At 38.6% G+C, this 27365-nt stretch overlaps 1 protein-coding gene across 2 annotated transcripts; it reads right to left on the bottom strand.

Moving 5' to 3' along the window:
• Window positions 1-781: 781 nt before the first annotated feature.
• Window positions 782-27365, bottom strand: Pnisr (PNN interacting serine and arginine rich protein). Of its 2 annotated transcripts, XM_051198521.1 has the most exons (12): window positions 27266-27365; window positions 17963-18061; window positions 16441-16629; window positions 14662-14885; window positions 12897-13068; window positions 11724-11914; window positions 9679-9816; window positions 6352-6451; window positions 5585-5638; window positions 4361-4531; window positions 1362-2454; window positions 782-1121 (listed from the first exon to the last, which is right to left on the bottom strand). In XM_051198521.1, the coding sequence occupies exons 2-12, from the start codon at window positions 18048-18050 to the stop codon at window positions 1091-1093; spliced, it is 2451 nt and encodes an 816-aa protein (XP_051054478.1). In that variant the 5' UTR covers window positions 18051-18061; window positions 27266-27365; the 3' UTR covers window positions 782-1090. The 2 variants fall into 2 exon arrangements, with proteins under 2 accessions (XP_051054478.1, XP_051054487.1); XM_051198530.1 differs by lacking the exon at window positions 5585-5638.

Here is a 27365-nt window from a genome sequence, read left to right as displayed (position 1 = left end):
TAACACCTTCTCTGTGTTCTGCACTTGCATGTCTCTTTCAGTTAGAATTTAAAAGCAAGGTTTGCAGAGATTCAGCTCTCACTGCGTAAGTGTATCATCTTAAGAACTCAGACCCCTGAGGCAACTGAGCCCTTGTCAAAAGCCAACTACTCAGGGAGTGACTCACGGGACCACTCACTGGTCACAGATTTTGGAGACTGTCAAAAATCAGACTGACCACCTTAATGTTATGTAACCGACACCATCCTGCATAACACAGTTATTCCTCCATTAAGCTGAGGCCGTATTATAGTTTAAAAATATAAATATATTGATTCCTAAGTCCTATTTCTATGTTAATCCCAAGGTGTTATGCATGTAAAACAGGAGTGACTATATAGTTCCAGACTTGAATATTAGTGTTGAATATTCATTACAAATAACTCTACTGGTGCAATGGCCTGATTATTTCCAGCAATTTCATTTTACAGGAGTGAATCACATTTTATACACACAGAGACTATATTACTTGAACAACCCCCTCCCCCCAAGAAAAAAGTTTAGGAAGATGCCTTCAAATGGAAAGTAAGGGCATTTTTTTGTTCCTTTCCCACACCCTTAAAAGTTGAATTTGACAAAAGTCCATGGGCATAACTTACAAACTTTGACAAACTATTAGGTTAAAACCATTTTCTTTGGGGGAAGATGTGAGGAACTTTTAAAACCTGTTATACAAAACTACAGCTGCCTTTTTATTAAAGTACGTTCCTTAGGTTAAAACCATAAAATTAAGGTGCAAGAATTTAACAAAAATTAACTGAAGAGCTTTATTGACATCACAGTACATTCAAGAATAATTGTAAGAACATTACAGCTGAAAGAGAATGGCATATTTAGAGTCTTATTATGTACTATTTCTTGAAAAAATGTAATACAAAGAAATCCTATTAACTTGGAGCAGCATTTGGAAAAAAGACACCTATTTACACAATTAAAAAAAAAAAATCTGGTTTCACCTACACAGCCACAATGTGCCTCTATAATGAGACAAGCCCTTAAAACTCATGGAATTTTTAAAAACAGCATCATGGCATTCTTGCCACATCATTCCTCAGCGCTTACGACGGGGAGGGGTTGTTGATCTGAAAAAAAAGAAAGCGGGAAAAGACAAAATTTAAAAATAAAAATGTATTTATACTTAAAATCTGCAATATAAATAAATACTGTTATACAGGACTTCTAACATTATTTAAAAATATTTAACAAATACCAAACTGAGTTTATACAAGAGAGAGAGAGAGAGAAAGGACACTTTCAATTTTGAATCAATTCAAAAAACTTTAAAAAAAAAATCAGACAAAATACTTTAAAAAGTATACTACCTTGATCGGGACTTAGACTTGTGTTTGCGGCTTGCCTTCTTACCAGACCTTTGAGATTTCTCCATGGAGCGCGACCGACTATGTTTAGGCTTCTTAGCCTTCTTTTCTTTGCTACTTCCAGGGGATTCAGAACTGCTCCTTCCACTAGAATCAGAACCTGAATGCTTTTTACTGTCTTTGGTAGCATTTTTCTTACTATCCTGTCTAGAGTCGTGTCTTATTACTTTCACAGATATAGAACCACTCCTACAGAACACCCTCTCACTTTCTCGCTTCCTTTTTAACCGATCATCCTGACTACTGAATTTACAATCTTTGTCTTCCCTTTTCTGTTTCTCTTTTCTTTTGTCCTGCTCGCGGTCCCTTTCTTTGTCTTTCTTTCTCCTGTCTTTATCTACGCTTCGACTCCTCTCCTTTTTCCTGTCTTGTTCTTTAACCTCACCTTTATGCTTATGACTGCTCCCACTAAGATTTCCACGTGGATCCTCAATTTTACGCCTATCTCGACTCCTACTGCGACTGGAACGATTGGCTCGTCTATCCCTTGAGCGACTTCTGCTTCTACGTCTGTCTCGGGAGGGACTTCGGTTTCTTCGTCTTTCTCTTTCAATGCTACTTCTATTAGATCTCCTCCTGTCTCTCAGCTTCACCCTAGCTCTACTGCTGTCTACCTTCACTCTGCGAGAGTAGCTCCTGCTCCTGCTCCTGCTGCGTCTAGCTTTCACTGTGGGAGACCTGCTCCTACTGTGTCTCTTTTTCCTTTTAGGAGAAGAGGACCGGGAGGATGTGCAGCTGCTGCCTGAGCTGGAGCTGTATGAAGAGCTGGAGACGGAGCTGCTACTGCTGCTAGTCCTGCTATTGCTGCTGGAGCTGCCGCTGCTACTGCTCCCTGACCTACTCCTTCGCTCCTTCTCTTTCCCTTTATGCTCTCTTTTGGGCTCTAAAACTGATGGAGCTTCATTTGGAGTTCTTTTCTTTTCGTTAACCACATCACCGTCTGCTTCACTTGCTTCTAGCAGTGATAAACTATTTTGCTCTCTGTGAATAAATTCATTCATCTCTTTTGTAACCCTTTCTGTTTGTTGCTTTTCTTCTGAAACAGAAAAAGACACAGAAAAGCTAAATAAGACATGAAAAAACTACCATACTATCAAATTATAACAATAGTTTTATCTTTAATAGAATTAGGGTACAAATCATCTAAGTAATTAAAAACTTTCTAACAGCTACATTAAAACAGTAAAAAATAAAGTACAATTAACTTCCCCATTTCACTGACCTAATATATCAAAAGCACTAATATTTCAAACAGTGATTGAAAAACAACTGAAACTTTTTTTTTCCAGAGAAAATCTTCAAAGTCTGACACTGTCTACCTATGTCAACAATTCAGTTGAGGGCTAGCCACATGTCTAATACTCAGCATGTACTTAGCTATCTACTATTCTAGACATACAGTGAGAGTATCAAAATGCAGGCATACATATGACACAGTACTAGTAAACAGAAGATGAGCAGTAGGGCATGGTGCCGCCCACCTTTAACTCCAGTACCTGGGAGGCAGAGGCAGGAGGATCTCCATGAGAGGTCAGCCTGGTCTACAGTGAGCTTCAGGATATAAAGGACTACACAGAGAGCCCATGTCTCAAAAGGCCAAAAAAAAAAAAAAAAAAAAAAAAGGGGGGGGGGAGGGCACCAAAAAAAACAAAAAACAAAAATCAACCCCAACATCAAAAAAAGACAGAGACAACAAGTGATTCCTAGAAAACTGTTAACAAAGCTTAGTTGTTTCCTAAGAGCTGACCAAATAATATTTTTCAAAAATTAAATCCTAATAATTCTTTCATTATTCCAAGTACTATCACACACTTAAAAACTGTACTTGCCTAAGGAATTTTTAAATATAGTGTTTTTAATCTTCTAGTTTCCTTAAATAGCTACTTTCTCAGGAGTATTATAAATATAATACTTACAAAAGTCTATTTTCATTGCAATAATTTTAACATGAAATAAAGCTCTAAATAGCCTGGTTTATGACCATGGGAATGAATGGGTCCTACAACAAACTAAAACAAAATAAAAAATACAGTGTGTTCTTAATCTCAGCTGTAATCACATATTACTTAAAATCAAACCTCCAGTTCTATCCTATAATATTTCTACTTTGGCTTAAAACTGAAACTGATAATACACAGTTATTATTAAACTATTTTTTACATTCTAAGAGACTGGCACTTATGCTGGACCTCAGTCAAAGTTACTAACATACCTTGAGGTCACTAAGAGGTAAGACTGCTATCCTACTGTGTTCTCAGACTGTTTATTTAACCTGCTTTTAAAGGGAAAACATAACAACCAACTCTACTTGCCTTGGATTTAACAAGCAATCAACTTTTACAACCTAAGCTAATGCAAAGCTGTAATTTTAAAGGACTACTTTTCTACCCCTGTGACCCAAACTATGTACACATATCACTTGCAGCAAATACACGGTTGAAGGGAACTTCCTAAAATTGACCATAATAGCTGCAAGCAACTATTTATGGCTATTAATTACTTGGTAAAGGGTGATGCTTGTGGGGCTGGGAGTTTAGCTCAGGGGTACAGCACTTGCCTAGCAAGTGCAGGTTCCTAGGTTTGGTCCTGAGCTCCGAGGGGAAAAAAAAAAAAAAAAAAAGAATGATGTTTGCTATCTGGGTCTGCTGGGATCGGTTGCAATCAGTGATTTAGTCCCTTGTAAAACTGTTAGAGATTTCTGTAAAGTATCCCATTCTTTTTCCCAGCGGGTATTTTCTGTGCTGTTCAATAAATAGAAAGCAAAGCTCTTTTTGCTAGGTATTAAAAGAACTTGCTCTTTTTTAAAGGACTCCTTTAAAGGACTTCCTTCCTTAACGAGACACTCCTGTACTACTGGTGGCTCAAATACATCACTAATGTGCATAATCCATGCATAAAGGCACATATGGAACTATAGAAAAGCTACACAATCCTAAGATTACCTTCCATCTGTTTATCTTGTAATAGCTGCTGTTCTTTTTCTTTTCTCCAAAAAGCTTCCTGTTTTTGCCGGATTCGGTGCCGTAATTCTTCATCATCAGTGTCAGATGACTCAGAGCCTCTGTCACTCCTCTCATCGTCACTGTCTCCTGATCCATAACCACCCAGTCCACCTGTGTGCATAGAACTCAATCTATCATATGAAAACGTTACACCGTCCACTACACACTTTTAAAGGTCCGAGAAGAAATTTCATTTTTTACATTGCCTTTTCCTGGAAGAATATGCTTATTCCAAGTAGGGAAGAGGCATAAATTCAAATTTTAAGTTCTTAGAATCCTCAGACAATGGTGATATTAATATTATTTGGACTATTTCACATATTCCTCACCACCAAGGAGTCATAATAATAGCTTTCTTTTATTGTTCACAGAAACCAACAAAAGCATTCAAAATGGCAACAATGAAGTCTTACTAAAGTTTAGCCAATCCAACTACTGTAATATAGTTGAGGGTGACTCTGAAAATATAGCTAAAGTTAATTATTTTATTGTTCAAAGTTTCCTGGATTCAGGTAGGATGCTAAGCAAATTTTCTCTAATAAATTAGAATACTGTAATTCTCACTGGTATAGAAAAGATGTGACTATTCCCCACCCAGAAGTAGCATCAAATGGGCATTTCATTCTACCTATTTCTCTCATTCCTTACATAAACTGCCATGAAATGAAGATGTGGAAAAGGCAAATTCAAGCTTGTGAGTCTTAATATCATGCAAATACCAAATTATGAACACATTACTACTGCTGTTAAGATAGACCCATTTCCTCTAAGTTGAAAATTGATTTGCTCCAAAATAATTCAGGTAAGTCATTAATTTCTATTTCTCTCTAGGTAAATTCCTAAGTACATATGCTATAATTTTTAAAAGGGAGTTTAGAAACTGCCATGGTCAAACCACTACCTATTAATTAAAACTATGTGTATGTAATATAGAACACATATAATTACACATAGTATATTACATACACACTGGAGCAATTAATGAGGAAATCCTCCATTCAACTCACCCAAATGAACTACATTAACTATTGCATTTATAATCATTCTTCTACAAATGCTTTAGTCAAATAAAGTAGATAAAAGCTTTCCCAACAGAACAAGCAGAAAGACAAGGTCAGTGAGCCTCCCTTTAGCCCTCTCACACACACACACAGAGACACTTACCGAGGCCAGTGAGGGAGGCCAGTGCACTGGACTGTGCCAGCTGTTTTGCAGGAGCTTTGTATCACATCAACAACAGGAACAACATGTTAACACAAATAGCCACGATTTCATAGTCATGAGAGTCTACGGTATTGTTAAATCTACTACTATCGCTGCTTTTTGGGGAGAGAAGAAACATTAAAAACATAACATTCATTTTAAACCAGTAGCATGTCTGGCTTTGAAATTACAATTCTGATGTGAGCTGAAACTGGTTTACGATGAGGAAAAAGGTTGGTAAGTACATCTGTATTTCTTTCTATGATGTATGGTACATAATTTATTTTCTGTATGCATTTCAGTGTAACTAAAATGATATGGGAAGGTGGTTGCTACCTGTGTCATAAGAATTATAACTGATAAAACTAAAAATTATGAAGGTTTAATGTAATTCAAAATTAATTTAAAAAGTATAAAGTCAGATTATCAGTACCATGGTAAAAAAACAGCCTAAGGTGAAATATATTGAACATGAGGAATTTTCCATACTGTATTTTAGAGAAGTACAGGATGAATGCTATCTGTGCTTAGGTAGGTCAGATAAAACAAAGTACTTCTATAGTTCCATGTTATCTACAAACCGAATCTTTCCCAAGAGTTAACACATGCAAAGAGAGAATATTTTAAGTATTTGGTAGAAATCCAGAGGACAACAAAAAAAAGTCCAAAATAACCAATGAAATCAAAATTCCCCTACAAAACCAAAACCAAGAACACCCACAATGTACCTTTCGTTGCTTTCCGGTGTGCATCTTTGGCTACATAATAAATTTCTTCATCTGTGACGTCCAGAAGAATTTCCGTTAGAAGCATTTTTGTCAGCAACATCTAAAGTTTCCAATTTAATTTTAATACACACGATTATTTTCAAAATAATTAAAATGAAAAGCCTCTTCAATTGAGATATTTTAAGATCAGATCTATCATTACTATGAACAATGAAAAACATTAAAACTTGAAAGTAGAACTTCCAATCCATAGGCATCAAAGAATGACTATCCACTTGTGACTGGTGTACTGGTGCACACCTGTGTTATCTGCAGTAGAGACAAAAGCTAAGGCAGGATTGTGAGCTATGTACAGGATAGGCTACAAGGCAAGACCTTATTAATAATAATAATAAATAACAAATAAAAGCTATAAACTTATCTGCAGGGACCTTGAACTCTTTTGCTAGAGACAAAAAGTCAAAGCTTGTACTAAGGGAATTTCTGTGGCTGGGAAGATGGCTCAGCAGGTAGAGAGAGTACTTGAGTGTGGACCCTCAGCATCCACATAAAAAGCCAGGCACGGTGGCATGCACCTATAATACTGGCTCCAAGAAGGAGAGAAAGAGGAGTCCTGGGGACTTGTTGGCCAAGGAGTCAAACCAACTGGTGCCAGGTTCAGTGAGAAATCTTGTCTCAAAAATAATCAACTAAATAATAAGACAGAGAGCATTAGGGACACCTAACATAAACCTCTGGCTTTCACATAATCATGCACAGGCACCTGCAGACACTGACACAAATGTTCATAGGAGTTTTAAGTAGAAATGAGTAGCCTTTCATTTAACAACATTGGTAAGAATTACAATACTGGTTTCTTAAATCACATTTCAAGGTTAAACTAAAATTCTGTGGGGCAAAATAAGAAAAAGACAAAAACAAAGAACAATGGTACTCTATTTGGCCAGATGGAGTCCTTTCATTCTGGACTAATATACTGTAACAATATACTGTAACAATATCCAAAGACATTATAAAACAGAAAGTACAGTACATTTGATTAAGAGATAGATTGTAGCTATGGTTTGACTATCAACAACTATTTCAAATGCAGGCTCTCAATTCCTCAGACTTCCTGTGCCCATGATCACTATTTATAGAAATGAAAGTTGACTGACTGAATTACCATATTCCAGAGATTATGGGAAAAAAATCCCAATCTTACCAAGTGATAATGAACTTCATAGACAAGAGAGGCTTCAAGAATTCTCACACACTAAAAAAAGTTGAACTCTGCTCAGTCCCTGTGGTGATTTGAATGAAAATGGCCCCCAATGGCTCATGTATTTGAATGTCTGGTGTCCAGGAATTGGGACTATTTGGGAAGGACTAGGAAGTGTGGCCTTGCTAGAAGAGGTGTGTCATGGGAAGGATGCATCTTAAAGGTCTCAAAAGCCCCAGCTATTCCAGTTTTCTCTCTCTGCCTTGTGCTCATTGATCAAGATGTAAGTGTTCAGCCATCGCTCCCGCACCATGCCTGCCTGCCACCGTGCTCCCCACCATGATGGGCTCTGAATCCATTGAAGCTGTTAGGTGGCTGAAGCTGTAAACTCGTTCTTTTTTGTTGCCTTGGTCATGGTGTCCTATCACAGCAACAGAAAAGAAACTGAGACAATTCCCTACTACTTCCTAGACCATGTAATTGTTTAAGTAGGGGAGAGTGCAAACACAGTAGTCTTTTAATCATTCTCAACATTTTCTGCAGAAAAAATAAATCAATAAATGTCAAGTCTCATATATACTAAACTGTTTTTAAATTTTAAATTATTTTATTTGATTTATGTATATGTGTTAGGCTCATGCACAGAGGTCAGAAGACAATTTTTGGAATCAGTTCAGTTCTCTCCTTCCATCATGACTTCTAAGGACTTACAAGACTGGGTTTGTTTTTTTTTTTTTTTTTCCCTGGCTTTGGAGGCTTCCCTGGAACTAGCTCTTATAGACCAGGCTAGCCTCAAACTCACAGAGATCCTCCTGCCTCTCTGCCTCCGAGTGCTGGGATTAAAGGCGTGTACCGCCACTGCCTGGCTACAAGACTGTTTTTATCCACTGAGCTAACCTGCTGGCCCAGTTAAGTGTTATTTAATTATATTGGTGTTATTAATACAGACTAGATATTGGATAACCAATTAGGGGCTCTTCTCTGAGGAAGAACATTGCTCCTGTACTCAGCATTTCTTAGTTGCATGTAGTTTTTGTCTAAGGTTGAGGCCCTTTGAGCTTTCCCATGTGAATGTTACCAAGTCTATTGGTGTTATGCTTATTCAGGTCTTGCTTAAGGTAGCAATGCCCTAGGATATACAGTCTCACAGCAAACTTCCTGTTCCCCTCACCCTTACATTCTGTCCTTCCCTCCACAATGATTCCTGAACCATAGTTTGTGATTAAGCATTACACAATCTCTTGTCTTCTGTATTTTGTTATGTTTTGGTGTCTATCTGTTTGTAACTTCTGTTTATACCTGGGGGGTATAAGGATGTGTTAGGTGTTTTGTTGAATGTGTTAAGTGTTTTGTTGGTTTAGTAAAGTGGCAGTTGTAGGGTCTCCTCCAAGACCCACGACTTCATTAGCCCCAGGTAGCTGCCTACGTTTCCAGTCTGAGGCATGCTTCAATCTTGCTGAGTGGTCCTAAGTCCAATAAGAGAGTTGGCTACCACCAAGTTAAACATGCCACCACTACACCATAGGATTTTTGTGTCATGTCACTGTTGTCCTGCACTGGGTAGAACATGGGTTGCTTCCCTAACCTTTTGGTACCATGAAAGCTGTCCTGTGAAAGGAAGCTTTCAGGTCAGATCAACACAGGCCCTGAGTCTTCTTCAGACTGGTTATCCAATACAAGTGGTTAGCCTGAGATCACATACATACAGGCTTACTAAGACTAAGCCATCATAGTGTGTGTGTGTGTGTGTGTGTGTGTGTGTGTGTGTGAGAGAGAGAGAGAGAGAGAGAGAGAGAGAGAGAGAGAGAGAGAGAGAACTAAGGAAAAGAGGCCATGAAATTGAGAGCAAAGAAGTATACATGAAGGAAAGAAGAAAAGGATGTGACTATAATTTAAGAAAATTATTTTAAGAAACAGGTAATGGCTACTTTACAGTCTGATCTGTACTTCACGCACTACATAGACATTTAGAGGGTGGGAGAGGTACTGGGGGGTAATTACAGCACTCTTTACACATGCTTTACCCTAGCACATCTAACCCTACATAAACACTTCACAACTGCCACGCAACACTTTAAAGCCACCGTAAAGGAACTCTTATGCACGGTAGGAGACATACCACTTACCATCTGATATTCCTTCTCTTCTTCGGTCATCTCCGGCTCACTGTGCTCTTCCTGGGGAGCTGGAGATGGACTTCTGGTGACTTTCCCACTGCTCACAGCCTCAGTGTTTTCAGCATCTTCATCTTCTTCATCACTATCCTATGAAAACAGCATGGGAGCACAGACTGACCACTATAATATGAAGTTGAGGAAACAAACATACTGCTTTCTAAATTACTGTTTTAATTCCTTTCTGGTGTTGGCTTCAAAGAAGCTAAACAGGTAGTCTACTGCTGACCTTTACCTTCAACCTCTTTAAATTACATTTCATGTTCCTGTTATATATTTCAGATAATCTTTTTCAATATATTTCCTTGAGAAACCAGCTTCAAACTCATGATGACCCAGCCTCATCCCCTGGGAATAAATACTAAGAGCACAGTACATGCCAATACACTCTGTTCAGAATGTGTACTGTTTCACTTAGTAATTGAAAGTGTAAACCTAGGAGAGACTATAAAATGTTTCATTTTTTTTGTTGTTGTTGCTATCTTTGTTTTATCAAGGCAGTGTTTCTCTGCATATCCCTGGCTGTAGACCAGGCTGGCCTTGAACTCACAGAGATCTGCCTGCCTCTGCCTCCTGATTGCTGGGATTAAACCTGAGTTTGCCACTACTGCCCAGATATAAAAATTTACGAAAAGCAATTATTTTTGCAAATAATAAGGACTATGCATTGAATGCAGAGATGATTGTTTCAGTGAATGCCTTCCTGTATTAAATTAAAAAGCAGGTGATCATCTAAATACTACCAGGGGACAAACATATACAATACAAACCCAACATCGGAAGATAGAGAGAAAAAAAAAAAAAAAATCTCTAAAACAGTGGTTCTCAACCTGTGTGTGAGTCAAGCAGGGGTCACCCAAGACCATTGGAAAACACAGATATTTACATTATGGTTCATAACAGGAACAGGAGCAAATACGGTTATGAAGTGGCAACAAAAATAATTTTATAGTTGGGGGGTCACCACAATGTAAGAAACTGTATTAAAGGGCCACAATATTAGGAAGATTGAATACCTCTGCTCTAAACAAAAGCTGACATTTATATAAACAATCAAACCAAAACCAACCAACCAACCACCATCCAACCAACCGAGTACCCTAGAGGTCAACTATTCTTATACAGGGCCAATTTTCCCTCTTTCCTTATGTTTCTTGTTTTTATAACAACCATAACAAAAGCTTTGGCACAGATCTTTTGAGAAAAAGAAAATCTATGATGTTTATTAGCAAAACAAATGTAAAACACAATATTGATATCCTGCTGAACTTAGTCTTACTTCTGAGGCAGTAATCAGCTTTGAAATGACGCTCATGTCAAAAAGAAAAGTACTAAAGCCTCAGTTAAAAGTATTTATTAAGACCTAGCACTTGGGAGGCAGAGGCAGGAGAATCTCTGTGAGTTCAAGACCAGCCTGATCTACAAAGTGAAGTTCTAGGACAGCCAGAGCTGCTACACATAGAAATATTTTCTCAAAAATAAAAGGTAAATAATAAATATCTATTCAACTTCTCAGTTAGACATATGCATTAAATAGCTATTAAAAGGTAAATTCATTTCTCTATGCTATTTAACATTGTTTTGTTTTATATGGCCCACTTTTAGGGAGCTGGTTGCAACCACATTGAAAATCATATAGAGTTGTATATTAATATAAAAAGTAACCAGAATTACATGGGGTATCTTTACAGGATAAACATTTTTAAAGCTTATTGCCTCCTCCCTTTTTTCTTTTACATACCCTCAATAACATACACATAAAATATAAATCCCACTGACATACACATATAATCCTTCCACTGAAGGAAGTGAGTTCAATAAATAGCAGCCTGAGGAAGTGTTTGAGACCCTGGACCAAACAGCAACATTCTACCTCAGTGTAACAAACACAAAACAACATCAACAACAAACCCCAAACCTCAATATACTTACCCCAAGAACTCTCAAGAAAATTTCACACAGAAAAAATTAACAATGTCATGCCAGGATCTACTTACAAATTTACTTCTCTGGGGTAAACGAGGGCCATCTCCTCCTTCAGCATCTTCTGTGGCCTTCTTTTCTTTTTTTGACAATTGTGAACGCTGCTGTTCCATTCTTTCTTTCTCTAATTTCTTCTGTTTTTCACGTTCCATTTTCTCAAGGCCTTCACGAATCCAGGCTGGAAGAGTCCTGCGTTTTACTGCATCTGTTTCACACATGAGAGAAAAAACCAAAACAAACAAAAAAACAAAAAACAACAGGTTTTTGAGCTTCTATAAATGCCATTAGAAATAGTAAAATTTCTTTAACATTGTAATTTAAAAGTCACTCCTCTGAACAGTAGAAGGGAGCACATTCTAAAGCTTTTTGCCAGGGCACAAGAGTGCATTAAACTGTCACTCATTTCATGTGCACAAAAGCCCTGAGATAAGTACTGTTCAACTGCTTTCATAGGTGAGGAAAGCCAAGTTCAATGACATAAAGTAATGGGCTTGCTCAAGGTCAAAAAGCCAGTGATGTGGGCTAATTCAGACCCAATTTCTTAACACTAGACTGCTTCTTAAAATATGACAACAGAGCAGAGTCAGACAAAGGCATGGTTCATTTTCATACTAAGAATTCATCTAGTTAAATTTTAAAAAGGAGTAAGAATCTTCCTAAGGTGTAAAGGGTTTACTTCCTAGCCCATTAAATGGTAGGCAATTTGAAACTTTTGAGATAAAATGTGGAATAAATATATAACTTGTCATTACTAGCTTTAATGGTATTTAGAAACCAATTAGTCATTGTTAAAGAACACAGGAGAGGTAAATAATTAAAGGAAACCAATGTGACAGAAGTGTACCGTATCTCCTAACTAAGACTGGAAGGAGACCCAAGGAAGAGAACATTGAACTATCTACACTGAACATGCTATGGTTAGCAAAAATCTACATTATATCCCTAACTGCTGTTTAAGGCAAATAATCTGAAAGAAAACTATGTAATACTTTTACATTTAGATCAGTATCTTTCTCTTTTTTTTATTTAAGATTCATGACTACAAAATGACAGGGTTTTAAAATACCATTATTTCTACCACATCAAAGTGGTACTAAGAACAACTTAGAAATCAAAACATGGTTTTTCCAGTGATAAAGACAGACAGCATGGGAATGTGTTTCATGGAGCATTATTTAAATAGCTACCAATTTGGGGAGGCTCTTGCTTCACAGGAAGTGCAATTGGCGAGCGCTGTCGGTCCCTGAATGATGGTGGCCGTTCCCTTCGATTCTGTGCAGGTGCTGGAGGTCCTGGAGGTCCTGGTTGCCAATAAGGAGGATGAAATCCACCTTGCGGTGGACCAAAAGCAGCCCCATGCTGAAAGAGTATTGCATTTTAATTTTCCTCAACTTAACATATATATACCCTCTGGGACACACGTGTGTTATGAAATAGGACAGTAGAAATCCATGTGTGCAGCATATCCAAGAATTTCATAGCTCTAACATCCAATGGTACTTCTGTAGCCCCAAGAACCCCGGCTTATTTTTCTCAGGAAAGACAAAGATTTTCTGCCTATGCAAATAAAAACAGCATTCTATAACCCAGCTGATAGATTATTTCAGAAAGGCATACATACATGGCTATATATGTATATGAACCTTTTCATTCTAAATTCATTCATAAACCTAAACACCACCAAGGTAAACAAATCCTTTTTTCCTATTTCTTTTTTAAGAAAAGCTCTCATTATATAGGCTGATCTGAAACTCAAGAGTCTCAGAGGTGCTGGGGTGACAGGAGATATCACCATACTTAGCCAACTTTAATCAAAAGCTACAGAACATTGCTGTTGTTAATAATTTCAACTTCCCACTGCTAATGAATTCAGGTTGTTTCTAAAGCAGTACAAGATTTATTTCTTTACAAGCCCAAAATGATACTGAATTAACTACTACAGTAAATGTTTGTTTCTGAAATCTGCCATGTTAGAAGCCTTTTAGGAGAAAGCTACCAACAGGCTCCTTTCCTTATTGACTCAGGCTTCATCGGGCCAAGCTCAGGTGAGAATAGGGTTCCTTGTCACTGCATCCCTTCATAACAGAGCAAAAACTCTCACATGTGAATCCCAAGTTTGAGTACTTAATAATCTAATCATGCATTAATGAGAGGACCACCATCTCAACATGAAAATACTGTCAAATTCACCTTACAATTAATGCTTAAATATGCAGTTTCTAAACATTTTAAGTTATGACAGTTTAGTGGATAAAGACAACTACAACTACAATTAGTTTTTTCACAATGACATCTAGATTTTTTGTTTGTATGTTTGATTTTCAGAACAGGGTTTCTTTGTTTATCCCTGGCTGTCCTGGAACTAGTTCTTAGACCGGGCTGGCCTTGAACTAACAAGAGATAGCCTACCTCAGCCTCCCAAGGGCTAGGATTAAAGTCATATGCCACTACTTCCTGGTGGCATCTAGATTTTCAAGGGTAGACTCTAGCAGAGCAGATTAAGAAAATAAAGTCCACATAATAACACTATTCTCCATAGAGTTCTATGTCCCTAGGAATGAGTTGAATGTCACAAAGGAAGCCATGAACAAGACAATTAATATGTTGTATAAGAATGGGATAAAACACTGAAAAAAAAAACAGTAATAATTCTACATAATTCTATAACATTTAAATATATTACGTTGAAACTGGAAAACCAGATACAACTATTTGCACTTACACATTTTTCACTTTATCCTAATTTTTTCCTATTTGTATGATTTTCCTAATCAACTAAAAACCTAATAATTTTAATGTTGATAGGCTGGTGATAGGTTTTTCTGACACTGCTTATGTGCTTATCCATACAATCCTGAAAATGACACACATGTTAGGAACTCTTGACGAGACATTTCCAAAGAATGAGTTACGTGTATGTCTATGATAGTAAAGTAACAAAATATCTTTCACCTGATAGTCAAACTGGTTCACCGGCCCCACTGCAAAATTATCAGGTGGTCCACCAAAGTTGTGATTGTTCTGGTTAAATATATGCCTGTTGTCAGGGGCAAACTCCCCACTGTCCTGACTGTTGCTGTCTTCAGAGGGAGGAACAATGTCCATTGGGCCTGGTGTTGGTGGCATCCATGGCTGATCTGGAGGGGGGTGTGGGGGCTGCTGATGCATTCCCCATTCTATTCAGGATTTAGGCATAAAGACATTCAACAGGGGTTATAACAATATCAACACAATTTTTAAGATCTCAAGAAAGCTAAAAAAAATGTTAAGACAGATTTTAAAAAGCAATTTATAACATTTTGGTCAAATTCCTTTTGTATTATCTTAAAAATAAGTAATCAATTAAACACTATCTCATACATAATGCAAATAAGTTCATCTAATTCTAACTCACACTCTAAACAAAATACCCAAAGTATTAATTTTGTTTGGGCATTGTGAGACAAGAACCTTGCTATGTAGACCAAGAGAATCTGGAACTCTACATAGCCTCCAACTATGGAGGAGATGGGCCTCCAACATGAGCCCCTCTGCCTCTCTCCAGTACTGGGATTACAGGCACGTGAAACCACACTGAGCTCCACAAAGTATTTTTTAACAATTTTAACAAATTCCAAAGCAACTCTTAAGTGAACTGCTCGGTTACTATTCAACAGCAACAACATAAAAATATTACTTTAAATTTTATAGTATTCCTTTTTTATAAATACATCATTTATCCTCACAACAACCCTGTGAGGTAGGGAGAAATTCTGGTATTATTATCTGTTTCAGAAGGGGAAACTGAGGCACACAGAGGTTAATAAGTTCCTTAGTGTCACCAAAAAAACCAAAACCAAAACCCAAAACCAAACCAAAACAAAACAAAACAAAAAAACAGTAAGTCAAACTAAATGTAGGAGGAGGATTGGTTAAATGCACTGGCTATCTGTTCTTCCAGAGGACCTGGGTTTGATTCCCACCACCTACATACATGGCAGCTAACAATTCTCTGTAGCTACACCTCAGGGGACCTGGTACCCTCATGCAGACATATCTGCAGGCAAAACACCAGTGCACATAAAAAATAAATACATTCTAAAAATTAATAATAGCAAACAGAGGCTATGACTTCCTCAACAGAATGTCCAAATGTGAAGTCTCTAAATAGTGTGATGTGATTATTAAAAATATTAACACAATTATAAAAAAATGAATTAGCATTAAGGAATTTAAGTCATACTATGAAGCTTAAAAAAAAAAAATAAAACAAAACAGCCAAGAACCTATGGAAAATGAGCACTATCTGAAAAAAGGGGGGGGGGGGGAGAAAAGGTGGGTGAGTAATAGTATCTGACAGGCTTGTCTGTCACACAAGGGCACAGCTTTTCTTTAATTTGAGGCTACACATGTTTTACTCTGCCAGGGCTGCTTCTGAAAAGGCCAGAGGTTGCAACAGAGAGACAAAGAGTGCTCTCTTTCCCCTAGATGCCAAGTGAGGGTTCCAGTGTTCCCAGCCCCTGTCAGCCTAGGAATGAAGAACCAAGAAAAAAATCAAACTGAGTGCCACAACGCTAGCAGACTGTGTACAAAATAACTTAACCACAGAAACGTCAAAATCAAATCAAATTGAGACTATTTTTTTTAAAAGAGTATTAATTTCAAGAAGCCATAAAAGTAAACAAGAAAAACAATGTACTACTAATCCTCATTTTAAGACATCCTAAAATTTGGGAAACATAAATAACAAACCTGGTTGCCACATTCTGTTAAAATTCGAATCCCCTTGAAAATTTCCATGATTATTTGGACCAGACTCCATTGCAGGCATATCCTGTCCATTTGGCATCATTCCTGGTGGTTGTTCCACGATGCTTTGCTGTCCTGAAGCTTCTCTTTGTGCAATCCAAGCTTGTGCCAAAGCAGCCCAGTCAATCTGGCCTAAAGTAAATTAACACAACTTAGCATTCAGAGTGTAGAAGCAAAAGACGAGCACTTCACTATACAATAAGCATCTCAACTATTCTGCTATTTTTCTTCTTTTCATGTATGTGTGTGTGTGGCATATATATGTATGCATGTCTATATGTATATGGGTGTGTGTTCATTTGGAGGACTGATAGCAATCTCTTCTTTACCTCGTCTACACTAATCTTTGAGGATGGCTCTCTCATTCAAACCCAGAGTTCCCTGATAAGACTAATCTCCACGGCCCATTTGCTTAGCAATGCCTCTCTGCCTTCAGAGACTAGAATTACAGGTGAGTGTTACACACCCAGCTTTAACATAGGTGCCACTTATCTTGCTTGTATGGCAAGTGTTTTAATTCTGGAACCATCTTCCCGGCTTCTTCCTTCTTCCCTCAGTCTTCCCTTTCTTTCTTCCCATCTCTGTTCACTACCCTTCCCCTTTTTCATTATCCCTTACTACAAATGATATATAATTAGTATACAAAATTATGCCTATAGAATGCTTAGAAAATATTTCATACTCAAACCAAAATACACAGGAGTTTCAGAAAAGGACTTTATAAAAACATTCTTAGCCAGGCGAAGTGGCAAACATCTTTAATCTCAGTGGAGGCAGAGGCAGGAGAATCTGAGTTCCACCAGCGTGGTCTAGGACAGCCAGGACTCAAAAAAAAAAAAAAAAAAAAAAAAACAACAACAACAAAACAAACACACACAAAAAACAATAACCCACTCTCCCACTCTTTCTTTCTATGTTAACATTATCTCACAGAATTTGTGACTCTCTACCTTAGTTTACTGAGTTTTAAAGACAAACTGTAAGACCAGTTTAAAAATAAGCAAACTCAATTATTTCTCCCCTCAGAATGTTCTGTTCTTTCCAGGCTGCCTTTAGGTGTACACAAGATGGATGAGTGTAACTTTTTTTGTTGTTGCCCCCCCCCCACTCCGAGACAGGGTTTCTCTGTGTAGTTTTAGAGCCTATCCTGGCACTCACTCTGTAGACCAGGCTGGCCTCGAATTCTCAAAGATCTGCCTGCCTCTGCTTCCCATGTGCTGAGATTAGAGGCATGTTCCGCCACCACCCAGCATAAGAAGCTATCAGTTTAAAAATGTAAAACTGTCACAAATTTTTCTATCCTTCAAGAAAGCAATTTCCAAGAAAAATGCATTTATTACTAAATAGCAAGACTAACTTGTCCACAAAGTGATTCAATAAGGCAATCTAAATGCTATCATCTATATCCTACCCATCTCCAAATGCCCACCTCTACCCAATCCCAAATGTAGTTGTTTTTTCTTACTTGGATCCTGCTGGTGCTGAAATGACTGCATCCACTGTTGCTGGTTCAAGGGCCATTGTTGCCAAGGTTGTCCTCCTTGATCCCACATCCTTTACGCTTCTAATTTCAAAAAATTAACCACTGTTAAAGCTGAGACTTTCTATATTTCAAAACTTACACATCAGAAACTTCATGATGATATATTTTACATGATGAATAAGCTGTAATTCTATTCAAAATGTTGCCACAGACAACTAGATTTAGGCTGAAAGGCAAGAACAGAAAGGTCTAAGCTAATGCTGGTGTCAGGATTTGGCTAAAAGTACAGTACAGATCAGGATGGAGAAATCTAGAGACAGCTGAATCAAGCTTGTGGAAACTCACGAACTCTAGACCTACAACTGTCGAGATTCCAGAGAATCCAAACTAGGCCCTCTGTATGTGGGAGACAGTGGGGAAGCTCGAACTACCAGAGGGGCCCCTTGCAGTAAGACCACCATACAAACCTGGTACATGAGCTAGCTTGTTGAAGCCCACTCCCTATGCTCTCTCTCCCTTAATGCACGAGAAAGGGGCATGGCCCTGCCCCAAGCTATTGTGCCAGACTATGTTAACTCCTCGCGGGGGCCCTTAACTGTGAGGAGGAGTGGACTGGGGGTAACTGAGAGGGGGTGGGAAGAGATGGGAGGAGGTTTGGTAGGGAGAACTGTGGTTGGAATGTAAAGTGAAATTTAAAAATGGCAAAAAAGTTCAGTTCTAATCAGCTATACTTGAAGAAGCCACATATTTTTATATAGTGTGTATATACATAAGTTTCCCAATATCACTAGAGATCCAATTATTTTAATTTTAATTATAAAAAGTGATTCATTCTATCCCCAAACTCCTTTAAAAGAGTAATAGATGCAGCAGATGAAAACATATTCTTGTAATTATAGCAAATAATAATAAACACATAATAGCAAATCTAATACCTGATTAAGAAAACTTTAAAGTTGATGAGAAATTAGAAATTTAAAGGCTTCCCATGGTACTACATACAATTTACAAGATCTAGTATTATATTTCCCAAAGCACTAGTCTCAACACAAATGTTTAAGGAACTAAGCTTCCAATACAAACACTCACAGGCATTAAAGAATGACATAAACAATATTAGAAGTAGTAATCAAAGAAAGCCAGAAAGTAAGATAGCTTCTAAGATCTTTTTCTTATCATTTAATCATGAAAAAGAAGGCAGGGTACTCTAAGTTATGGATAAGGGGCTGGTGGATATCTATACCACTCTAGACAAGTCTGAAAACTCATAAAGCATATAACTCCTACAAGCCTAATATATATCTCATATAAACGTAATACTTTATCAAACACTGTGCAACAGTTCAAGAACCAGTCACAAATAATCCCAGCATTCAGAAGGCAAAGGATGATGTTAGTCACAGGCCAGACAGAGCCACACAGTAAGATCCTGTCTCAAATCATGCCCCTGCATCCCACCACACCCCATCCCTGAAAACAAAAAAGTAGTGACAAAGCTAGAAACAGCTCAGCAATTAAGAGTATATCTTGCAGAGGACCCATGTTTGGTCCCAGCACCACATGGAGTGGGCTCACAGAAACCTTTTACTCCAGCTCCAGAGGCTCTGACACCTCTGGCCTCCAAGTGCAGACACACAGACACCCTCTCCCCCAACACACACTTTAAAAATTTATCTCTACCCCTCTCACATACACCCCCATAGAAATACACCTAACACATAACTTAAAAATCTTTAGGGACTGGAGAGAGGGCTCAGTAATTAAGAACACTTGTTGCTCTTACAGAAAACTCAAGTTTGATTCCCAGCAGCCACATGGCGGTTCTCAACCATGCCTAATTCCAGTTCCAGAGGATCTGAAGTCTTCGTCTGACTTCTATGGGCACCAGGCACACAGACAGTACACATACTAAGTTAAATAAACACATATAAAATTTTTAAATAAATCTTAAAAAAAAAAAAAAAGAACCAGTAACAGAGGCCGCACCAAGATGGCTCTTGTGGGGTAAGGAGATGTACTGCCAGGCAAGAGCTACTATTCAGGGGTGGTGTTTGACAGGGTTAGACTGGGAAAAATAGATGTGAAATAGAAATAGGGGGTGGGGGGAGCCAAGATGGAAGTAAAGTCAAAGTGTCAGGAGCCACTAAAAGATTTTTGTAAATAATTTATTTATTTTTATTTTGGTGTTTTGTCTACATGTATGTCTGTGTGAGGGTGCCAGATCCCTGGAACCAGTTGTGAGCTACCACGTGTATGCTGGGAATTGAACCTGGGTTATTTTGGAAGAGCAACCAGGGCTCTTAACCTCTGAACAATCCCTTCCAGCCTCCCACGAAAATGTTTTAACTAAACAATAAGTACCCTCAGGTAGCCCCTGGAGACTACTAAATGAGGTAAAGACAGCCCACCAAATACCTGGCTCTTTTTAGAAGACTATGTAGCATTGCAGTCTCTTAATAAAATCATAAACATATTCATCTGGTCTAGCAAAACCCTTTCAGAAACCCCAACCATGGATGAATATATTTACAGGAAAACTATTTTTAAAAATCTTAGCAATTTTTCTAATGGTAAACATGTACTTTTAGTGAAATTTAACTAAAAGTAAATGTAAGTTAAATAAATTAAAAAAATGGACTGTACTGTGCAACTGAAATAAGTAGACCTTTATACACTGACACGTACTGAAATACAAACTCAGTGAAAGAAAATTACAGCACGAAAAACACCACTTGAAGCTTCTTGTTTTCTCATATTACAGTATATATCTGTTAAATAAGGATCAGGATAAACAAATAGGGCAAATAGATGTTTATTCAGGGAGAAATAACTTACAACCTAGACAGATGAACACCAGCAAGTTCCACCGGATGCTCTCCTGTCCATCCCACAGCCAGCAAGAGAGATTTTCCCAGCTCTTCCTCAGACCTCCTTCCACAGGTCACTTCCGCCCATGGCTCCACCCCCAATGGGCGTAGTCAGTGCCACAGAAGGACTATCTCACTACAATGAATTTGAGTAAGAATGAGATAGTATTTTACAACTTACATTGTTATATATTCTTATTTGTGGTAAGCTATGTAAAATTAAGTTTACATTTTGCTATATTGTATGAAATCTTTCCACTTATGATGTTTTATGCACATTATTTTTACCATATTCTATGTATGTATACTTTTCTTGTATTCAAGACATTTTGTATATTGATACAATTTGGGATATTTATCATGCTGCCCTTTATAGTTCTACCTCTTGTCTTGACATTTCTACTTTACCTCTATTTTAGGAATTTATATGTATGTATATGTATATAGTTATACTGTTTAAGTATTTGTTCCTGCTTTACTCAGGGAAGTTTTAATCAGTTTTTTAGCTAAATTCCTGAGTATTACAGATTATCTTCACTCATGCTTCCTGTACCTATGAGATTAGTCAGATATAGATGCTTAATCTTCAATCACTTCATAGACATGCAGAACATGGCATTTAAATGTTTTAATATTAGTACTCCATTGACATGAGACACTGTTGCTCCTGACAGCACCGTGCACTTTCCTGAAAATATGTTGGATACTGTTGTTGCTCCTGCTGGAGTTCATTCTCGCCTCAGCTAATGGCCTGTTGGGCAAAGAATTGCCCCCACCTTGACCACTGATTTGGACATGCAGTCCTATGTGCTTGCAGGAGACAAATATAGAAGACTGCTGAACCTTGCCAAGTCAGGGTAAGACAGCCATTCTACCTCCCTGCTGTTGTTGTGGTCTGTCAAGTTCTCTTGGCCTTAGCCAAAACTGGGTGTACCAACATTGCTGTGAGAACTAGGGTGACTGTCTAGGTAGCCTGCTATTTCTGTCCTCACTGCACCTTTTGGAAGTTGCCCATCCGCACTTCCTGTCTATCCTAGTATCATTATTTTCCTTCTCAGGTCTTGATGAGGTTGAAGATTAAACTATCACAACTATTATTCTCTCTTCCTAGTTAGATATATTAGGTACTAGACTTATGTTTTCCAGCTTAGGACAACTCTATTGTAAACTCCGTTATGCCTTCACCCTAGGTCTAGATATGTAGGTCGTTTTGTTCTCGATTTTCCTTTTCTTAGAGCACACTTGTTATTCACTGTTTTGTATATAGTTTTGTATTAAGCCTAAATCTTTTCTTTATACTAAAAGGGGAATTGTAGTGAAATAGTCCTTCTGTGGCACTAACCATGCCCATTCGGGGGGTGGAGCCATGGGTGGAAGTGACCTGTGGAAGGAGGTCTGAGGAAGAGCTGGGAAAATCTCTCTTGCTGGCGGGACTCGGACAGGAAAGCATCCGGTGGAACTTGCTGGTGTTCATCTGTCTAGATTGTAAGTTATTTCTCCATGAATAAACATCTATTCGGCCTATTTGTTTATGCTGATCCTTATTTAACAGCAATACACACACACACACACACACACACACACACACGATTCCTAAGTTACAAAACTCCATCTTCTTAAGAATTAAGAGTAAATTTGGAAATCTAATCCTAAGGAGATAACTTGTTGGTCATGAAAACTAAACTTTGATTTCCATTAAAAGTCTAAAGAGAGACAGATGGCAGTGGCACCTTTAATCCCAGCACTTGTGAGGCAGAAGCAGGTGGATCTCTGTTGAGTTCAAGGCCAGCCTGATTTACAGAGCGAGTTCCAGGACAGCCAGGGTTAGAGTTACATACACAGAAAAACCCTGCCTCAAGAAACCAAAGGGGTAGGGAGCTGGAGGGATAGAAAATAGATAAGCAAAGGGAACAGAAATTAGGAAAACACTTGATTAGCAAAACAATGAATCAAGCATGTAATGTATACTTTATATGTTTTAAGCCAGCACAATACTTAATAAAGGGCTTTACCAATTATTTAACAAAACAGCAAGACTGGGTTGATGACAAAGATTTAGAACCCTAGTCTCTACTTCTTCATGCTCCCCATAAAATCTTTATCCTGAAGAACAAATGCAAAACCTATAAAACAAAATAGTTTGACTCCTTAAACACAGGAGTCAAAGCACACAGATTATGGTGCCAGGTGTAGTAGCCAGAACTAAGGGGGCATGTCCATAGCAACTTTCAGGACAGTTTTGAGACCCTATCCCATAACCAAACAAAAACCATACATATTATATCCTTTAGTATCCATGGATATCAAAACTTTAGAATGCTCAGGTCCCTTATCAGAAATGGCATTTTTGATATATAAAACAGAAATCTGAGTATGTTTAGTATACATACATTTTACCAAGTATTTGTGATCTGCAATTGGCTGTATCTATAAATATATAAGCCATTGACAGACAGGGAAAACTGTATTTTTTTTTTAATTAACCTTTTTTTTTTTTCTTGAGATAGGCAAAGGCAAGCAAACTATTCTCAGCTATGTCTATAGACCCAATAAGTTTAACAACTGACTTACATCTTGAAAAATGGTAGTAATATACTGGGTAATGATTTGGAAAATATCAATTGTTGAAGGTGGTACTAACTATATTTTTGCTATATATTTCCGTCTTTAAAAAAATCTCTAAGTTAAAGGTAATATGCAATTGTTCTTATACAGGTTTTGTATGTTCATATTTTGTTTGGGTTCAAACAAGAATTTTCTTGAGAACAAAGGGAATATTACTGGAATGTTCCACCATGGTGTTTTGTCTACATTAAAAGGTTAGGTATTTTACTCATTCGTTACCTACTGAACATATAACTTTAACCATGAAAAGTATATTTTAATATTTCTATTTATTTCTTTACTTACAGTTTGATTCTAGTGCCCAGGGAATCAGTTAAGTAGTAGAGAACTTGCCCAGCATACACAAGGCATATATATGATCCCCAGTATGTATGTATGTGTGTATACATGTGATCCCCAGTATATGTGCATTTATATATGTATATGTGACATCAGTATATATATGATCCCCAGCATATATATGTGACCCCCTATGTGTGTGTATGATCCCCAGTATATATATATATGATCCCGTGTGTGTGTGTGTGTGTGTGTGTGTGATGCCTAGCATCCTCACATCCCCACAACACAAGGGGAAAAAATTCCAAGAGCCATGAGAAGGATCAATAGGTACATGCACTTCCCACCCATCCTGGTAACCCTGCCTGAATTTGATTCCTGGAACCCACATGGTGTCAGAAGAGAACCAATTCCTGCAAGTAACCCTCTGACCTCCACATGTCATGGTACATGTGTCCATACTTATACAGGTAATCATACAAAATAAACATGACAATTTTTTCAAAAAATTGAATCAACTTATTCAGTCTCCTTTTAGACTTATTTTTATAGATAGATTACCACCTTTTCAAGTTTGGAAAAGTCTGATTACTTATGATTCATGCAACAAGACTTTGGTGACAATATTTGCCTTCACAGGGTCAAGTTAATTGTGATGTACTTGAAAAACAACTTGAATTTGGGAAGAAGAAGAAAGCTAACAACCAAGGATTGTATCTGACCATCCAATGTATCACACTGCTGGAAAAAACTATCACCACAGTTATAGACTAACCTGTAGTCTTTCCAGACAGGCAAGTCCTAACCCATGGTATCTCTTATTTGAAAACTGGGGTCTGCGCAGATACAGTAAGTCAATTTAGGATGAGGTCATATTTAATTAGGGTAAGAACTAATCAAATCCCTAGTGAGGACAGACATAAGTGTCCATATGGAGAATGTCCTGTGTTTACAATGACAGAGACTGGACAAGTCAACAAGCTAAGGAACAGGAAGACATGTGCCATCAAAAGCCAGAAGGAAGTCACCTCTTAAACTCTGCCTTCACACTGTTTGTCTTTAGAACCACTAAAGAGTACATTTCAGTTGTTTTTAGCCACCTGGTTTGTACTTATTGCTAGTGACCCCAAATACTAATATAACCAGAATGACCATCATTTAGTCTTTCTTTAAATTACTTTCTAAAGTAAATAACAACAACAAACCCAGAGAGGAAGAGATGGCTCAACAGTTAAAGAAGTGCTGGCTGTTCTTACAGAGGACCCAAGTTCAATCCCAGCACTGCACAGAGTAACTGATAGATACTTCCTGAAATTCCAGATCCAGGGGAACCAGTATTTCCTGACCCCCATAGGCACTCATATTGATACACATATACATATGAAGGCACAAACACATGCACACATGTATGGCATTACTGTATGCACAAACACATATAAACATAAACCTTAAAAGGAAAAAAATAAAACCAATTATTTTGAGTTTCCCAAAATGACTTGTTGAAATGACCACTAATATTTACAAAAGTCACTTATAAACTGTGTGACAATAAGACTTAAAATGTGATGTTCTAAGGCCATTTATAGCTGGCAAATCTTGTAGCACTGAAGAGGTACATAAAGCAACGGCAAGATTTTGAGTTGGAGGCTATCCTGGGCTACCTGTCCTTGATCCAAAACTGAAACAAAACAAAGCTTTGTGGTAGCACATGTCTGTAATCTCAACATCTGAGAAGCTGAGGCAGGAGGATTGGTGGGCATTGCTAGCCTTAGTGACAGAGTAACAAAGAAACAAAAGACCAATCGATCAATCAAATAAAGAATTGGTGGAGAATAGTAGACATTTGAAAGATTTTAGCAATGGTCAAAAAATAGAAGAATTTGGGCAATGAAATATAGTACTGACACCTAGACATAAAATAATTTTTCTTTAATTAATGTGTGTGTGTGTGTGTGTGTGTGTGTGTGTGTGTGTGTGTGTGTGTATGCACACAAGTGGCTAGAGAGATGACTCAGCACCTAAGAGCACTGGCTGCTCTTGCAAAAGCAAAGGACCTGGGTTCAAATCTCAGCGCCCACCTGGCAGCCCACAACCATCTGTAACTCCAGTTCCAGGGGATCTGACACTCATTCAAGCCTCCATGGATATCTTCTCTACACACATACAAAAAAAATTAAAAATAGTAACTTTTAAAAGAAATTTTTTAAAACTAAGGCTATAGGAGAAAGCCACCAGGTTAATATTGTAGCAACATCGTTCCAGATTTTTCAGGACAGAGTTTCTCTGTGTAGCTTTGGAGGCTGTCCTGGAACTCTGTAGACCAGTCTGGCCTTGAACTCACAAAAATCCACCTGCCTCTGCCTCCCAGAGTGCTGGAATTAAAGGAGAATGCCATCACCGTCCAGCCGTTCTATTTACTCTGACAAAAGTTTCATACAAGCGTATGCTGTTGAGGAAAATATAACAGGTGGCGGTGGTTATACACTATCCAATTTTCCTACCGTTAACTTCTAGGGCTTGGTGCCTTTAACACCAGCATCCCAGACCAAAGGTTAAGTGGATCTCTACGAGTTCCAAGCCAGCCAGGGCCATAAAGTGAGACTGTCCCGACCACTCACCCTCCCATCCTTCCCAAAAAAAAAAAAAAATCCCTAAAACATAAAGTTTACATATGCTTTAAACAGTGCCTGTGAAGACTATCCTAGAACTCATTTACTAGCTGTCCTCTGGTGCTTAAAAAAAAAAAAAAAAAAAAAAAAAAGCACTCCACAAACAAAACCTGGCTTGGCTTTTGCCTTGCTGTACTCAAGAAATTTCAGCATTACCTTGTTTCACTCAGGGTCAAGAGGAGAAAAGATTAATGAAGTATTAAAGAGTTAGACTGTCCACCTATCTAATCGCGCACAGTCAGCATTTGCTCAGGGCCCTATTTATTTACTTATTTCGGGTGACAGTGTCACCCACAAAAAGAACGAGACAACTTAAGTACGGGATGCTGCTCGTCTCCTCAGTGACGCTCAACGCGTAACATCCGTCACCGGAGACCGCCCGGTGCCTACCAGCACACAAAACACAAAGAGCAGGCCACAAAACCCCACTTTTCTCCCAGACGCAGCCGCCTCCCGCTGCGCCTGCGCAGTCCGGGTCCCGGGGCGTGCGTCCCCCCGCCCCGGCCCCCGCCGCCTCCGCCCCTCGGCGCCGGCTCCGGGCCCGGCAAGGGCTCAGTGCGCACGCGCAGTGCTTAACGGACGGCCGCGTCCCGACCGCCAGCCGTCGGCCTGCTCATGGAAAGCCTCGGTCGGCAGCGGCGGCGGTGCACGCTCCCCTCGGCGCAAGGCGCGTTTCCCGGAGGGCAGCGCTCGCGCTCACCGGCTCAGGCGGACGTCGGTGCCGGTCGGGATGGGGTACCGGCGTCCGCAGCCCGCTTGAGTGCCGCCACCTCCGCCACACACAAGCCGACAGGGTTGTAATCCCCCCCGGAGAGCCCCCTCCGTGGAGCCCGCTCGGCGCTCACCCGCTCCGGTTCCCGAATCGCGCCGTCGCCACCGTTCCTGTGATTCTCTCCAACCCTTTCGATGCTTCTACTTCTTCATGAACAAGGCAAGATGGCGCCC

Source organism: Phodopus roborovskii, unplaced genomic scaffold, assembly GCF_943737965.1.
Source record: "Phodopus roborovskii unplaced genomic scaffold, PHOROB, whole genome shotgun sequence".
NCBI lineage: Eukaryota > Metazoa > Chordata > Mammalia > Rodentia > Cricetidae > Phodopus > Phodopus roborovskii.
Note: the sequence above shows the minus strand (reverse complement) of the source record. Positions and strands in the feature narration are given on the sequence as shown.

Bases quoted from the DNA above. Each gene is read 5' to 3' on its own strand.
- Pnisr (XM_051198521.1), bottom strand. From the start codon at position 18,050: ATGTGGGATCAAGGAGGACAACCTTGGCAACAATGGCCCTTGAACCAG. The intron at 14,886-16,440 runs GTTTGTTATTTA...AATCCTGAATAG, and splicing joins TAACAGAATGTGGCAACCAG to AATGGGGAATGCATCAGCAG. The intron at 2,455-4,360 runs GTAATCTTAGGA...TTTCTGTTTCAG, and splicing joins ACAAGATAAACAGATGGAAG to AAGAAAAGCAACAAACAGAA.